The 15,645-nt window shown below is 44.8% G+C and overlaps 1 protein-coding gene across 2 annotated transcripts in view; it reads right to left on the reverse strand.

Moving 5' to 3' along the window:
- The window catches only part of LOC143769514 (galectin-8-like), a 31,902-nt gene extending 18,028 nt beyond the window's left edge, over positions 1–13,874 (reverse strand). For both annotated transcript variants that reach the window (XM_077258139.1, XM_077258138.1), the window contains exons 1-3: positions 13,442–13,874; positions 1,837–1,925; positions 907–1,108 (exon numbers count right to left, since the gene is read on the reverse strand). In XM_077258139.1, coding sequence (XP_077114254.1) covers positions 907–1,108; positions 1,837–1,925; positions 13,442–13,468 — 318 coding nt within the window. In that variant the 5' untranslated portion in view covers positions 13,469–13,874. The remainder of the gene's footprint in view (positions 1–906; positions 1,109–1,836; positions 1,926–13,441) is intronic.
- Between the last annotated feature and the right edge of the window lie 1,771 nt (positions 13,875–15,645).

The raw sequence follows: 15,645 nt of genomic DNA on the forward strand, positions 1-15,645 counted from the left end.
CATGGCAGCTGTTTTGAACATTTGTGGGCTCACCGGTGGAGCTCACATCAAAGGGAGGGAGTCCAACATCGGCGTACTATTATACCCAATGTCGGAAAGGGGTTAAAGAGCTTGGAAAAGGTTCAATGCAGTGCTAAGATACGTCTGAGTATCACACATGACTTTTCAGGAAAATTGAAGGTTTTGCCAAACTTATGATCTGTGGGAAATGTTCAAAAAAAGTGGAGAAATCCAATTTCAAAAGATCTGTTCATCTCTACGTACTACGGTGTATATGAGTGTACATTGAAAATAATAAGTGGTGACTTCACGCATGACTATGAACGAGATTCCAAGTACTGATTCCGGAAAACTGGGCCCTGAAACATAATAAAAACCTTCAATGGAGAGAAGGCTAGGAGACAATCCGATGGTACGGAGAAAATAGACGTGTGAGACCCCTCACCTGATAAGGTCGTAGACTAGCAACTTAAGAAAGGCATATGCAACAAATGCTGCAGGACACCGGTCAGAAATCCCACAGGAATAACAATGTGCAAAAGGTGGTGCACATCGCTTTTCCTTTAATAAAAACTTTGTCTCATTAAACACTATATTCACTGAAAACAATTGTGGATCCAGGTTTATGTGTCTCTTTCGGCTCTTTTTGCTTTTTTTATTATTACTTTTTTGGCCAATAAAATTCAGAGTTTTTTTTTTTTTTGTGATACGAGCTGCAGTTTTTATTATTACCATAATTTTTTTAAATTTTTATTCCATTTTAAGGAGAGGTAGAATGACCAAAAAACAATAATTCTGCCATCTCCATTTTTTTTCCGTTTCCATGTTCCCCGTGGGATAAATATTCTGATATTTTGCCAGTTCAGACGACACAGTTTAGAAAAGTTTTGCTTCAGATAAACCTACTTTGTATTCGCTGCTTGTAATTAGGATCTGGATTTCAAACGGCTGCCCCCTATGAAACGGCACCTCGGGCTTGACTTCTCTTTTCCCCCAATTATTGCTTTCCCTCGTGTTGCAAACAACAAGTCCTTCATCGAATCGTGGATTGAAATGGAAGGAGATATCGTCATTATCAGTACTGCCGCACTGGAAATTCATGGAAAACCTAAAAAAAAAAAGCAATATAAATAAGATTACATGGGTGAAAATAGCATCATATTGGGACATTTCTAAGACGGTCTTGGAAAGATTTGTGCCTCTTCAGCACTTTGGAGACAGTCTTTGGCTTTGGCAGCAGTTCTTCTAAAGAAACCATCCTTACAACTCTTCATCAAGGGGTGTGGTCTACCAAAGGGGTGTGGTCAGGAAAAGGGGTGTGATCTCCAAAAGGGATTTAGTATGCAAAAGAGGTTTGGGCCGCCAAAGAGGTGTGGTCTCCAAAATAGGTATGACTTAAAATGAGGTTGGTCTTCAAAAGGGGTAGAGAGTATTCAAAGGGATGCATTCTGAAAAAAAGGGTGGTCTTAAAGGGGCCATGGTAAGAAAAGTGGTGTAGGCTGCAAAAACAGTAGTCTTCAAAAAAGGTTGGATTCTGCAAAAAAAGTGTGGTCTTCAAAAGGAGTGTGGTCTGCTAATGGGGGGTATATAATCTTCCTGTAGATAATAGTTCATGGACTAAAAGAAAGTCCCCACTTCATAGTGAATATGGAGGTGCAGTAACATGGCGTCTTGTGCACGTTCTCACCAGAAAAGTTTCCAGGTCAGTAATGGAGAAGGACAATCTGGGGTAACTAGGGGAGTGATTTCTATTTTTCTGTTTCCTTGCCATAGATTTTCTTAGAAAATAAATAATCAATACAACATACTGTAGAACTAAAGAAAAGAATTACGAACCTTTGGGCCTCGGGAAGGACGTGCCCACTGATAACGACTACGGTGCCATTCTTGATGCCGCTGTGAAAATGGGCGGTGTAAGGAACGGGCTGGAGAAGGAAGGTCACAATCGTAAAAGAAATATGGCTCAGAAGTAGGGTTGAGCGACTTTCATTTTTTTAAGATCGAGTAGGGTTTTGGGAAACCCGATTTTGTCCAGAGTCGAGTCGAGTGCAGTCGGCCGATTATCGCTAAAAGTCGGGGATCGACCGAAACACGAAACCCAATGCAAGTCAATGGGGAAGCATAGTCGGCAGTGAGTGGAGGCCAGGAAAACACCTACAGTGCCCATTTTAATGCCAAAAACATCCATTCTTGTTTCTGAAGCTTGCCAATCTTAATTAACTGTATAATAATAGTTGGGCATAAGGAATTGGGGGAAAGTTGTGGGGGGAGTAGGGCTGGCTCAAGTTTTTCGTGGGCCCAGGAAATGCGGACTACGTCACGGCGGTGTTGCAGGGAAAGGTAAGTATTTAAAAGTTGCAAGTGCTGTGATCCTGAGCAAGCAGGGGGGGCCCACTCGTTCGCATTGCCACTGGCACAGGGCCCCTCAAAGTACGGCGGTGTGTTTGCATGGCGGGGGCGCCTCCCACCAGCAGCGACACTTTTGCGTACTCTGAGGGGCCCTGTGCCAGTGACGTCGCCAACGAGTATGCCCCCCCACCTGATGAAGGAACCTGCACTTTCATCTGCACCTTCCTCTTTGTCCCTGTGTAAGGTGGTATAACATGCGGGAAGGGGAACCTTACTTTCAGCAGGGTCAGATTCTGGCTGTGTAGAGTACAAGGGGAATGTAGTGGTCTAGGTCAATGTACCAGCAGACTCATTTAGCAGTGGCTGGGCAATGGGCAGGATGAGGAGGAAACAGATATAGGGCCAAAGAATAAAGTAGGCTACATGCAGTTCAAAATTGGTAACAGGACTAAACAGGCGGCATTGCTTTGTTCAGTGGAGTAGCAAACCCAAGAGCAGCAGACACTGTTTCAAGGGCCTAACCACACTAGTAGGCCAAATGCAGTTTAATATCTGATAGTATAGGGCGAAAGCCAGAATGTGGAAGCTCAGCTTTGTTCAGTTGAGGACAACACCAGGGAGGGGCAGACACCTTTAGTAGGCCGGAAAAGCCTATTGCATTTTTTAAAATGGTAATTTGGAGCAGAAGGTTGAAGCTCAGCTTTATTTAGTTGAGGGCAACACCAGGGAGGGGCAGAAGCCGTTAGTAGGCCCTAACCACCATTTTTTTTTTTTTTAAAACCACTTAATGAGAGCCGGAAGGTTGAAGCTCAGCTTTATTTAGTTGAGGACAACACCAGGGAGGGGCAGAAGCCGTTAGTAGGCCCTAACCACCATTTTTTTTTTAAAACCACATAATGAGAGCCGGAAGGTTGAAGCTCAGCTTTATTTAGTTGAGGACAACACCAGGGAGGGGCAGAAGCCGTTAGTAGGCCCTAACCACCATTTTTTTTTTAAAACCACTTAATGAGAGCCGGAAGGTTGAAGCTCAGCTTTATTTAGTTGAGGACAACACCAGGGAGGGGCAGAAGCCGTTAGTAGGCCCTAACCAAAGTTGAAGGCCAAATGCAGTTTAATTTCTGATACTATAGGCCGAAAGCCAGAAGGTGGAAGTTCCGATTTAGACAGTGGAGGACAATTTGAATTAGGGACTGCAGACAGACTTAGTAGGCTGTCCCCTGTGGACCATGCATCCACCACATTAACCCATTGCGCCGTAATGGACACGTAATCTTCCGTGGCCATGCCTACAGGTCCATGCGTCTGTTGTCAGGTGCACCTTTGTACTCACAGATTGCCAGAGTGCATGGACAATGCGGTCTTCTACATGCTGGTGGAGGGTTGGGATGGCTTTTCTCGCAAAAGAAGTGTCGACTGGTTAGCTTGTAGCGTGGTACAGCGTAGTCCATCATGGCCTTATTAATAGTAAATAAAATATATAACTAGGCTCTATGAACTTTTAAATAGGTTCCAGGGGTACACGGGCAGCATTGGTGTGGTCAGTGGAGGAGTATTGCAAGTAGGGGCTGCAGACAGGCTATCAAAGGCCTAAAATAACAAACAGTAGGCAGTCATGGCAGTTTTACATCGGTTACATGGATACACAGGCAGGCACTCCAGGCAGCATTGTGCTCAGTGGAGGAGTATTGCAAGTAGGGGCCGCAGACAGGCTATCAAAGGCCTAAAATAACAAACAGTAGGCAGTCATGGCAGTTTTACATCGGTTACATGGATACACAGGCAGGCACTCCAGGCAGCATTGTGGTCAGTGGAGGAGTATTGCAAGTAGGGGCCGCAGACAGGCTATCAAAGGCCTAAAATAACAAACAGTAGGCAGTCATGGCAGTTTTACATCGGTTACATGGATACACAGGCAGCTAGGTGGTGAGTGGAGGAGTATTTAAAGTAAGGACCGCAGACAGGCTATCAAAGGCCTAACATAACAAACAATAGGCTCATGGCAGTTTTACAGCGGTTACATGGATACACGGGCAGGCAGCTTGGTGGTGAGTGGAGGAGTATTTAAAGTATGGACCGCAGACAGGCTTCGAAGGCCTAACACAATAAAATGGGCTGGCTGTAGGCACTTTAAAATTGGTTCCAGGGGTACACGGGCAGCAGTGGTCTGGTCAGTGGAGGCCTAGTGGAAGTATGGACCGCAGACAGGCTTCGAAGGCCTAACACAATAAAATGGGCTGGCTGTAGGCACTTTAAAATTGGTTCCAGGGGTACACGGGCAGCAGTGGTCTGGTCAGTGGAGGCCTAGTGGAAGTATGGACCGCAGACAGGCTTCGAAGGCCTAACACAATAAAATGGGCTGGCTGTAGGCACTTTAAAATTGGTTCCAGGGGTACACGGGCAGCAGTGGTCTGGTCAGTGGAGGACTAGTGGAAGTATGGACCGCAGACAGGCTTCGAAGGCCTAACACAATAAAATGGGCTGGCTGTAGGCACTTTAAAATTGGTTCCAGGGGTACACGGGCAGCAGTGGTCTGGTCAGTGGAGGACTAGTGGAAGGAGGGAGCGCAGAAAGGCTTCAAAGGCCTAAAATAACAAACAATAGGCTCATGGCAGTTTTACAGCGGTTACATGGATACACGGGCAGGCAGCTTGGTGGTCAGTGGAGGAGTAGGGACCGCAGACAGGCTATCAAAGGCCTAAAATAACAAACAATAGGCTCATGGCAGTTTTACAGCGGTTACATGGATACACGGGCAGGCAGCTTGGTGCTGAGTGGAGGAGTAGTGCAAGGAGTGTCTGTCCCAGTACTCCCAAAATATAAATAGATGTTAATGTCTCGCAAAACAACCAAAACAAAAAAAAAGATGGCATACTTAGGTACAGGGGTGGGCTCATCTGCTGTGTTTCTGACATAGTAATTTGGCAGTAACTATTTAATGGTGCCAATATAGGACACAGACACAGACTACTTTAAGTTGCATCATAGATGTCTACAAATTTGTATTGTCAGTGCCAGACATTGAATGATGTCAGCGAATAGACTAAAGATTGGTGGAGCTGTGCGACATAATTTTGCACGTAGTACAGCCCAGTTTGAGCTGGGGTAGGGGGGAACTCTCTTGAGGCCGGCGGGACCGCCCCAGGGCCACTCATGTTACAACGGTGTGTCTGACGTTGGGTGCGCACCACCACCGCCAGAGACACTACATTGTACTATGAGGGACCCAGTAGCAATGCCGTCAACCAAAAGCGAGCACACCCACCTCTTCAGACAAACAGCAGTCTCACGGGTGCTTGCGCCAAGTCGCGATACCACGGCCCCGTGTGGGGAGTTTGGCCATTTAGGGAGGTGTAAACATGTCGTATGCTGTACAATCTGCAGCAGCAAATTAGACATTAGAAAAGTAATTCACAGGCAAGAGCTTTTCATAGGAAAGCTAGGTGTCGGCCGGGCAAGGTGGGGCAAAAGATTTTGAAATCCAGTTGTGGTTCATTTTAATGAATGTTAGATCGTCAACATTTTGGGTAGCCAGACGAGTCCTTTTTTCGGTTAATATTGACCCTGCAGCACTGAATACTCTTTCTGATAGGACACTTGCTGCCGGGCAAGCAAGCTCCTGCAATGCATATTCTGCCAATTCTGGCCAGGTGTCTAATTTGGAGGCCCAGTAATCAAATGGGAATGACGGTTGAGGGAGAACATCGATAAGGGATGAAAAATAGTTAGTAACCATACTGGACAAATGTTGTCTCCTGTCACTTTCAATTGATGCAGCAGTACCTGTCCTGTCTGCGGTCATAGCAAAATCACTCCACAACCTGGTCAGAAAACCCCTCTGTCCAACGCCACTTCTGATGTGTGCACCCCTAACACTCCTAGTCTGCTGCCCCCTGGAGCTCGTGTGAGAACGATCACGTGCGCTGTGTGCTGGGAATGCCTGAAGCAAACGGTCAACAAGAGTTGATTGTTTGGTTGCTAATATTAGTTCCAAGTTCTCATGTGGCATAACATTTTGCAATTTGCCTTTATAGCGTGGATCAAGGAGGCAGGCCAACCAGTAATCGTCATCGTTCATCATTTTCGTAATGCGTGTGTCCCTTTGTAGGATACGTAAGGCATAATCCGCCATGTGGGCCAAAGTTCCACTTGTCAAATCTCCGGTTGTGATTGGTTGAGGGGCAGTTGCAGGCAAATCTACGTCACTTGTGTCCCTCAAAAAACCAGAACCCGGCCGTGACACGCAACCAATTTCCTGTGCCCCCGTGAAAGTTTCCGCATTAAAAATATACTCATCCCCATCATCCTCCTCGTCCTCCACCTCCTCTTCGCCCGCTACCTCGTCCTGTACACTGCCCTGACCAGACAATGGCTGACTGTCATCAAGGCTTCCCTCTTCCTCTGGTGCAGACGCCTGCTCCTTTATGTGCGTCAAACTTTGCATCAGCAGACGCATTAGGGGGATGCTCATGCTTATTACGGCGTTGTCTGCACTAACCAGCCGTGTGCATTCCTCAAAACACTGAAGGACTTGACACATGTCTTGTATCTTCGACCACTGCACACCTGACAACTCCATGTCTGCCATCCTACTGCCTGCCCGTGTATCCTCCCACAAATAAATAACAGCACGCCTCTGTTCGCACAGTCTCTGAAGCATGTGCAGTGTTGAGTTCCACCTTGTTGCAACGTCTATGATTAGGCGATGCTGGGGAAGGTTCAAAGACCGCTGATAGGTCTGCATACGGCTGGCGTGTACAGGCGAACGTCGGATATGTGAGCAAAGTGCACGCACTTTGAGGAGCAGGTCGGAGAACCCAGGATAAGTTTTCAATAAGCACTGCACCACCAGGTTTAAGGTGTGAGCCAGGCAAGGAATGTGTTTCAGTTGGGAAAGGGAGATGGCAGCCATGAAATTCCTTCCGTTATCACTCACTACCTTGCCTGCCTCAAGATCTACTGTGCCCAGCCACGACTGCGTTTCTTGTTGCAAGAACTCGGACAGAACTTCCGCGGTGTGTCTGTTGTCGCCCAAACACTTCATAGCCAATACAGCCTGCTGACGCTTGGCAGTAGCTGGCCCATAATGGGACAACTGGTGTGCAACAGTGTCATCTGCCGATGGAGTGGTTGGCCGACTGCGTTCTGTGGAAGAGCTGTAGCTTCTGCAGGAGGACGAGGAGGAGGAGGAGGGGGTGCGAACGCCTACAGCCAACTGTTTCCTAGACCGTGGGCTAGGCACAACTGTCCCTAAATTGATGTCGCCTGTGGACCCTGCATCCACCACATTCACCCAGTGTGCCGTGATGGACACATAACGTCCCTGGCCATGCCTACTGGTCCATGCATCTGTAGTCAGGTGCACCTTTGTACTCACAGATTGCCTGAGTGCATGGACGATGCGCTGTTTAACATGCTGGTGCAGGGCTGGGATGGCTTTTCTGGAAAAAAAGTGTCGACTGGGTAGCTCGTATCGTGGTTCAGCGTACTCCATCAGGGCTTTGAAAGCTTCGCTTTCAACTAACCGGTAGGGCATCATCTCTAACGAGATTAGTCTAGCTATGTGGGCGTTAAAACCCTGTGTACGCGGATGCGAGGATAAGTACTTCCTTTTTCTAACCAGAGTCTCATGTAGGGTGAGCTGGACTGGAGAGCTGTAGATCGTGGAACTTTCGGGTGTGCCGGTGGACATGGCAGACTGAGAGACGGTTGGAGACGGTATTGTTTCCGCCGGTGCCCTACATGCAATATTTCCTCCTACAAAACTGGTGATTCCCTGACCCTGACTGCTTTTGGCTGGCAAAGAAACCTGCACAGATACTGCCGGTGGTGCGGAAAATGGTGGCCTTACAGTGACGGAAGGGATGTTGCGTTGCTGACTAGCTTCATTGGCCGAGGGTGCTACAACCTTGAGGGACGTTTGGTAGTTAGTCCAGGCTTGAGAATGCATGGTGGTTAAGTGTCTATGCATGCAACTAGTATTTAGACTTTTCAGATTCTGACCTCTGCTTAAGCTAGTTGAACATTTTTGACAGATGACTTTGCGCTGATCAGTTGGATGTTGTTTAAAAAAATGCCAGACTGCACTCTTCCTAGACTCTGATCCCTTTTCAGGGATTGCAGACTGAGCTTTAACCGGATGGCAACGCTGTGCTCCAACAGGTTTTGGCTTTGACACGCGTTTTGGTCCAGATACGGGCCCGGCAGATGGAACCTGTTGCGATGTTGATGCCTGCTGCGGCCCCTCCTCCACCTCCGCTTCTGAACTACTGCCGCCTGCACCCTGTTCCCCCAATGGCTGCCAATCGGGGTCAATAACTGGGTCATCTATTACCTCCTCTTCGAGCTCGTGTGCAACTTCGTCTGTGTCACTGTGTCGGTCGGTGGTATAGCGTTCGTGGCGGGGCAACATAGTCTCATCAGGGTCTGATTGTGGATCTGTACCCTGAGAGGGCAATGTGGTGGTCTGAGTCAAAGGAGCAGCATAGTACTCTGGCTGTGGCTGTGCATCAGTGCACTCCATGTCAGAATATACTTGTAATGGGCATGGCCTGTTAAATGTTTCACTTTCTAAGCCAGGGACGGTATGTGTAAAGAGCTCCATGGAGTGACCCGTTGTGTCGCCTGCTGCATCCTTCTCTCTTGTTGTAGTTTTTGCTGAGGAGGACAAGGAAGCGACTTGTCCCTGACCGTGAACATCCACAAGCGACGCGCTGCTTTTACATTTACCAGTTTCGGAAGAGGAGGCAAAAGAGCTAGAGGCTGAGTCTGCAATGTAAGCCAAAACTTGCTGTTGCTGCTCCGCCTTTAAAAGCGGTTTTCCTACTCCCAGAAAAGAGAGCGTTCGAGGCCTTGTGTAGCCTGACGACGAAACTGGCTCCACAGCTCCAGACTTAGGTGGAATATTTTTATCCCCACGACCACCTGATGCTCCACTACCACTACCATCATTACCAGCTGACAATGAACGCCCACGACGACCTCTTGCACCAGACTTCCTCATTGTTTTAAAATCTTAACCAAAGTAACTTTATTTGTTGCTATCAAACAACTTACACGGTGAGCTATAACTTCAGTATGATTTCAATATCCCTTAACAGGTTGGTGAGACCACAAGGAAAATCAGGCACAATGTTACACACTCTGTTTTCTGTGGCACAAAATCACAGAGATGACACACACGCAGGACTGTCACTCAAGCACTAATGTCAATATTAATCTCCCACCTAATTTATTTATTTTTTTTTCTCAGGGAGACTTTAGAAACCAAATAATATTAAAAAAAAAAAAAAAAAGGCTTTCTATGGCCCACAATTAGAGAGAGAGAGGTGGCACAACCAGGAGTCAAGACTGGCGCACAAGCTGAAAGGGCAATATTACTCTCCCACTGTTTTTTATGTTTTTTTTGTTTTTTTCAGGGAGACTTTAGAAACCAAATAATATTAAAAAAACCAAAAAAAAAAAAGGCTTTCTATGGCCCACTGAATGAAAGGGAGAGAGGTGGCACACCCAGGAGTCAAGACTGGCACACAAGCTGAAAGGGCAATATTACTCTCCCACTGTTTTTTTAGGTTTTTTTTTTTTTTTCAGGGAGAATTAGAAACCAAATAATATTAAAAAAAAAAAAAATAGGCTTTCTATGGCCCACTGAATGAAAGGGAGAGAGGTGGCACACCCAGGAGTCAAGACTGGCACACAAGCTGAAAGGGCAATATTACTCTCCCACTGTTTTTTTATGTATTTTTTGTTTTTTCAGGGAGACTTTAGAAACCCAATAATATTTTAAAAAAAAAATAAATAGGCTTTCTATGGCCCACTGAATGAGAGGGAGAGAGGTGGCACACCCAGGAGTCAAGACTGGCACACAAGCTGAAAGGGCAATATTACTCTCCCACTGTTTTTTTAGGTTTTTTTTTTTTTTTCAGGGAGAATTAGAAACCAAATAATATTAAAAAAAAAAAAAAAAAAAAAAAAAATAGGCTTGCTATAGCCCACTGAATGAGAGATAGCACACACAGCAGTGGCACACAAGCCCTTACTGAGGCCAATATTTTTCTCCCACTGATTGATGTAGTGTTTTTGTGTTGAGGTAGAATTTAGAACACAAATCACGGAAAAAATAAATAGGCTTTCTATGGCCCACTGAATGAAAGGGAGAGAGGTGGCACACCCAGGAGTCAAGACTGGCACACAAGCTGAAAGGGCAATATTACTCTCCCACTGTTTTTTTATGTATTTTTTGTTTTTTCAGGGAGACTTTAGAAACCCAATAATATTTAAAAAAAAAAATAAATAGGCTTTCTATGGCCCACTGAATGAGAGGGAGAGAGGTGGCACACCCAGGAGTCAAGACTGGCACACAAGCTGAAAGGGCAATATTACTCTCCCACTGTTTTTTTAGGTTTTTTTTTTTTTTTCAGGGAGAATTAGAAACCAAATAATATTAAAAAAAAAAAAATAGGCTTTCTATGGCCCACTGAATGAAAGGGAGAGAGGTGGCACACCCAGGAGTCAAGACTGGCACACAAGCTGAAAGGGCAATATTACTCTCCCACTGTTTTTTTAGGTTTTTTTTTTTTTTCAGGGAGACTTTTGAAACCAAATAATATTAAAAAAAAAAAAAAAAAAAAAATATAGGCTTGCTATAGCCCACTGAATGATAGCGCACACACAGCAGTGGCACACAAGCCCTGACTGAGGCCAATATTTTTCTCCCACTGATTGATGTAGTGTTTCTGTGTTGAGGTAGATTTTAGAACACAAATCACGGAAAAAATAAATAGGCTTTCTATGGCCCACTCAGTGAGAGATGGCACACACAGGGATGGCACTGTAGCAGAAATGCCAATCTTAATCTCCCACAAAAAAAAAACAAAAAAAAAAAAAAACTGTCCTACAATTACTATCTCCCTGCAGTAATGTAAGCCAGGTATGGCAGGCAGCAATAGGAGTGGACTGATGCACAAATTAAATAAAAAGTGTGGACAAACAAAAAAGATAGCTGTGCAGAAAGGAAGGAACAAGAGGATATGTGCTTTGAAAAAAGCAGTTGGTTTCCACAGTGGCGTACACACAGCAATACAGCTATCACGGAGCCTTCTAGGGCAGCCCAATGAGCTACAGCGCTGAGGGGAAAAAAAAAAAAAAATAGCTTCCACTGTTCCTGCACACCGAAGGTGGTGTTGGACAGTGGAAATCGCTGCAGCACAAGCGGTTTGGTGGTTAGTGGACCCTGCCTAACGCTCTCCCTGCTTCTGACGAAGCGGCAGCAACCTGTCCCTAAGCTCAGATCAGCAGCAGTAAGATGGCGGTCGGCGGGAACGCCCCTTTATAGCCCCTGTGACGCCGCAGACAGCAAGCCAATCACTGCAATGCCCTTCTCTAAGATGGTGGGGACCAGGATCTATGTCATCACGCTGCCCACACTCTGCGTTCACCTTCATTGGCTGAGAAATGGCGCTTTTCGCGTCATTGAAACGCGACTTTGGCGCGAAAGTCGCGTACCGCATGGCCGACAAGCACAGGGGTCGGATCGGGTTTCATGAGACGCCGACTTAGCCAAAAGTCGGCGACTTTTGAAAATGATCGACCCGTTTCGCTCAACCCTACTCAGAAGTAAGGAAGGAGAGGAATGATACGGCATTAGTTTGTAAAGTGATATTTGGTTACATTTCTAAAAACATTTGGGTACCGGTATATCAGCTTTATCCATCAGGGCCATGATAATATAAAATTAACATTATTATTAACACAATAGTTGCCAACTTTGGTTTTCTCTGGAATCCTGGGCATAAGAAGCACGCCCAACAGAGGGCGTTCTGGGGGAGCTCCCAGGAGAACTGGTGCAACCCCAGAGGGTTGGGGCGAAACGTAAACACTCCCAAATATCTTGTCAACAATGTAACACCTCAATCAAAATATTGCTAACTGGACTGTGTGTAGACCATGATGCACACTGCTGATATGAGGTCTATACTACATACCAGTTGTGAACAGAACCTTACCGGCACAAGTGCTGCCCATGCAGGTAGATGCTGACCACTGGTGGATGCAGAAAGAATAAGGCTCCTGTCCAAGAACTAGTATAATGGAACTCTGCAGTCCAATAGTTCATCATAATGCACAATTCCACCGTCTTTAGAGCTAGAAGTGGCCCCCTTACTTCTTGGGCCCCTGTGTGGCTGCACAGGTTGCACCAATGATACGTCCGCCCTGGTGCTGACCATGTAATTCAGCTCCTGGGCTCTCTCCTCACATGCAGAGCACACATCTACCATGAATGTATGGAGGACGTCACCAAGGGGTTAAAACAAAACTCAAGGTGCGAGCTTTGAGCCCACGCATTGTATTTTACTTGCAAATTATTTCTGCCTACAAAGCTTTTGGTTCTTTTTTTTTCATCTGGTATTAAAAAAGGAAAATAATATAAATGGTACCACAGACAGAAAGCCAGGGGGCATAGACATCATGATGTGGCGCACAGGCTGCCCAAAATGTGCAAAATGTATTAAAAACGCAAACCTGTTATTGTTCAGCAGGATTTTGACTCAGACCGATGTGTACATGGCGGTGTTAAGTAAATGTCCCAAAGCTGCCAAGATTGACGTGAATATGTGTTCTTTTTATGGTCTGAGGTCTCGCCAGACCCCAAAGTATAACAAACAGAGGGAAGGGGTCAGAAAACCTAAAACATTGTTCTTGCCCATCCATACCCCACCTCCGCTGCCCTACAGCTCCCCAATCCTACACGCTCGTCTTCGATATTCCAGTGAGTGGTATCAATGATGCACATTGACCTCCATTGACAGTGTGGGCTTCAACACCGGAAGAACCAAAGAATTGTGCGGAGAACCGGGAAGCTGGAAATGCAGAAAGAGTCAGGGAAGGACGTTGTACAACCATCTGGCTGCCATTTTTTGGGGATTCACGCAAACCGATTCGTGAAAATTTCCAATTCGCTATAGTCCGAAATTGTTGGGAAACTGATCATGAATTTTTTTTGTTATTTTTTGATTTTCTCATTTCTACAAGCAATATGAAATCACAGTGATAGCAGCTGCCACCACCACCATGCCAGGGTGCAGCCGGTACTCACGGGATTGTAGACGGGGTTGTCAGACATGGTGAATGATGTATCAGACCAATATCTCCTGACTTCCAAGATGATCGGAGCAGTTCTTCAGGTGATTGCTACTTATTGACTGTCTCTGCAGCATGAAACTCAGCTCCCGCCTAGTGGGCAGACCTGGAAATGATTGATTGTTACAAGCGACAGCCGGTGTCACCTGCTGACTCCCGACTTCTTGTTGTCACACTTTTGTAGAAAGCTTTAATCCATCACTTTAGTGACCATTTTGGCTTTGTGTTACTCATCCCTGGTCGACAGGTCTGGAGCCACGAGTTCAGCTGACAAGTAAAGGCAACATCCAAAGATTAATTAAAATCGAACAGGTATTTTCCTCTGGAGAGTCTCAGAATCGAAGATCTGCTAGAAATGTATCCGGTAAGATCTGAGCCGCACCTTCAGTACTCGGCAATCCAGGAGGATCCAGCAATTATGGTGTAAACTCACGTTTTTCTCTTCCTTGATTCAAAGTCCAATGTCTCAGGAAGGATTTTTGTTGCTTTTTTTTTTCATTCTAGATTTTATTGCAGCTTGTTTTATTGATTTGGTAATAAGTGATTTTACAAGGGCTGGATCATTCCAGGTTTCAGGATAATGGTGTTTGCTGACATCATTAGGTAATTAGGACATGGCACACAGTGATCGACTTATCTCTCGTCCAGGGCTTATCTAATCTAGACTTAAAGAGATTTTCCCACAAGCAAAAGTTTATTTTAATCAGTAGATCTTGGAATAATAATACTTTCCACAACTGGATGTGTTTAAATAAAATGTTCCTGTGCTGAGATAATCTTATAAATGTGCCCCTGCTGTGTACTGTGTAATGGCCGTGTCTGACCGTACAGGAACATGGTCTGATCATACCACAGCTCCTGGACAGGGGAGGAGAAAAAAAGTATACAGACATTACAGCAGGGGATCATAGCTTCCATTTTTTGGATATTACTGATTTTGACATGCAGTGTTTCCTTTCTTTTTAAAAATAATTTTGAATAAAGAATTTTTGATTTTATACATTTTCCTAAGCTGGATTCTTTTTTCACTTTCATCGTTCCCAGAGAGCTTTGGCAGAAGCCCTTTCCGTGCTCGGACTGATTATAACTCATGGAGATCATTCAAGAAGGGTGAGCTGAAATTTTGTGTGTGTTTTTCCCATACTTTTTTCTCCCCTCCCCTGACCAGGAGCTGTGGTATGATCAGACCATATTCCTGTACGAAAAAAAACACCTATAATATATCCTATATGGTTTGCCGAACAATATAAACACACCTACAAAGGGAGGCACCATATGCAGATAATTTAAGAATAATGTTTATTAATAAAAAAGGTAAAACAAGACCAAACATGGTCATAAAATGAAATGCGCGTCGGGTGTGGTGGACTCCTGGACTCTCTCCATTGTTTTTGGTAAATGTATGTTCTTTTATGCATTGTATTAGATATGTGTTTAAGATGGTTGTACTTGGACACTGTGCATGTCGTTATATATGGCACATCTAATCTTATTTATTAATACCCAACACATGCCTGTTCTTTCTGTATTTATTTATTTATATATTTATTTATTTTAATATCCATCTCTATTCATTAGTATAGAGTTTATATCACTGACTAGGAATAAATAAATAAATGCCATCTTTTGTCTTTTTTCTTAAATCCTACAATTTTTTTGCCTAAATGAGAGTTATATTCATACACTAGTATTTATATTATTAGTTTCCAGGTCCGTCCATCTTTTTTCTGTGTCTGTTGTTTCTCACCTTTGCCTGTTTCGGCTTTTTATGACCATGTTTGGTCTTGTTTTACCTTTTTTCATTAATAAACATTATTCTTAAATTATCTGCGTGTGGTGCCTCTCTTTGTAGGTGTGTTCATGTTCCTGTACGGTCAGACACAGCCATTACACAGTACACAACAGGGGCACATTTATAAGATTATCTCAGCACAGGAACATTTTATTTAAACACATCCAATTGTAGAAATTATTATTATACCAAGATCTGTTGACTAAAATGAACTTTTTTTGTTGGAAAATCTCTTTAAGGCGATGTCCAGGACTAGATATATCATCAGTATCAGATCAAAGGGGATCTAACCCATAACACCAAAATGACTCAGCAGGGGTGTAACGATTGGAGTCACAGGCAGGGCAAAAGTGACAGGGCCAGTGCAG

The sequence above is a fragment of the Ranitomeya variabilis genome, chromosome 4, assembly GCF_051348905.1.
Source record: "Ranitomeya variabilis isolate aRanVar5 chromosome 4, aRanVar5.hap1, whole genome shotgun sequence".
In the NCBI taxonomy this organism is placed as follows: Eukaryota; Metazoa; Chordata; class Amphibia; order Anura; family Dendrobatidae; genus Ranitomeya; species Ranitomeya variabilis.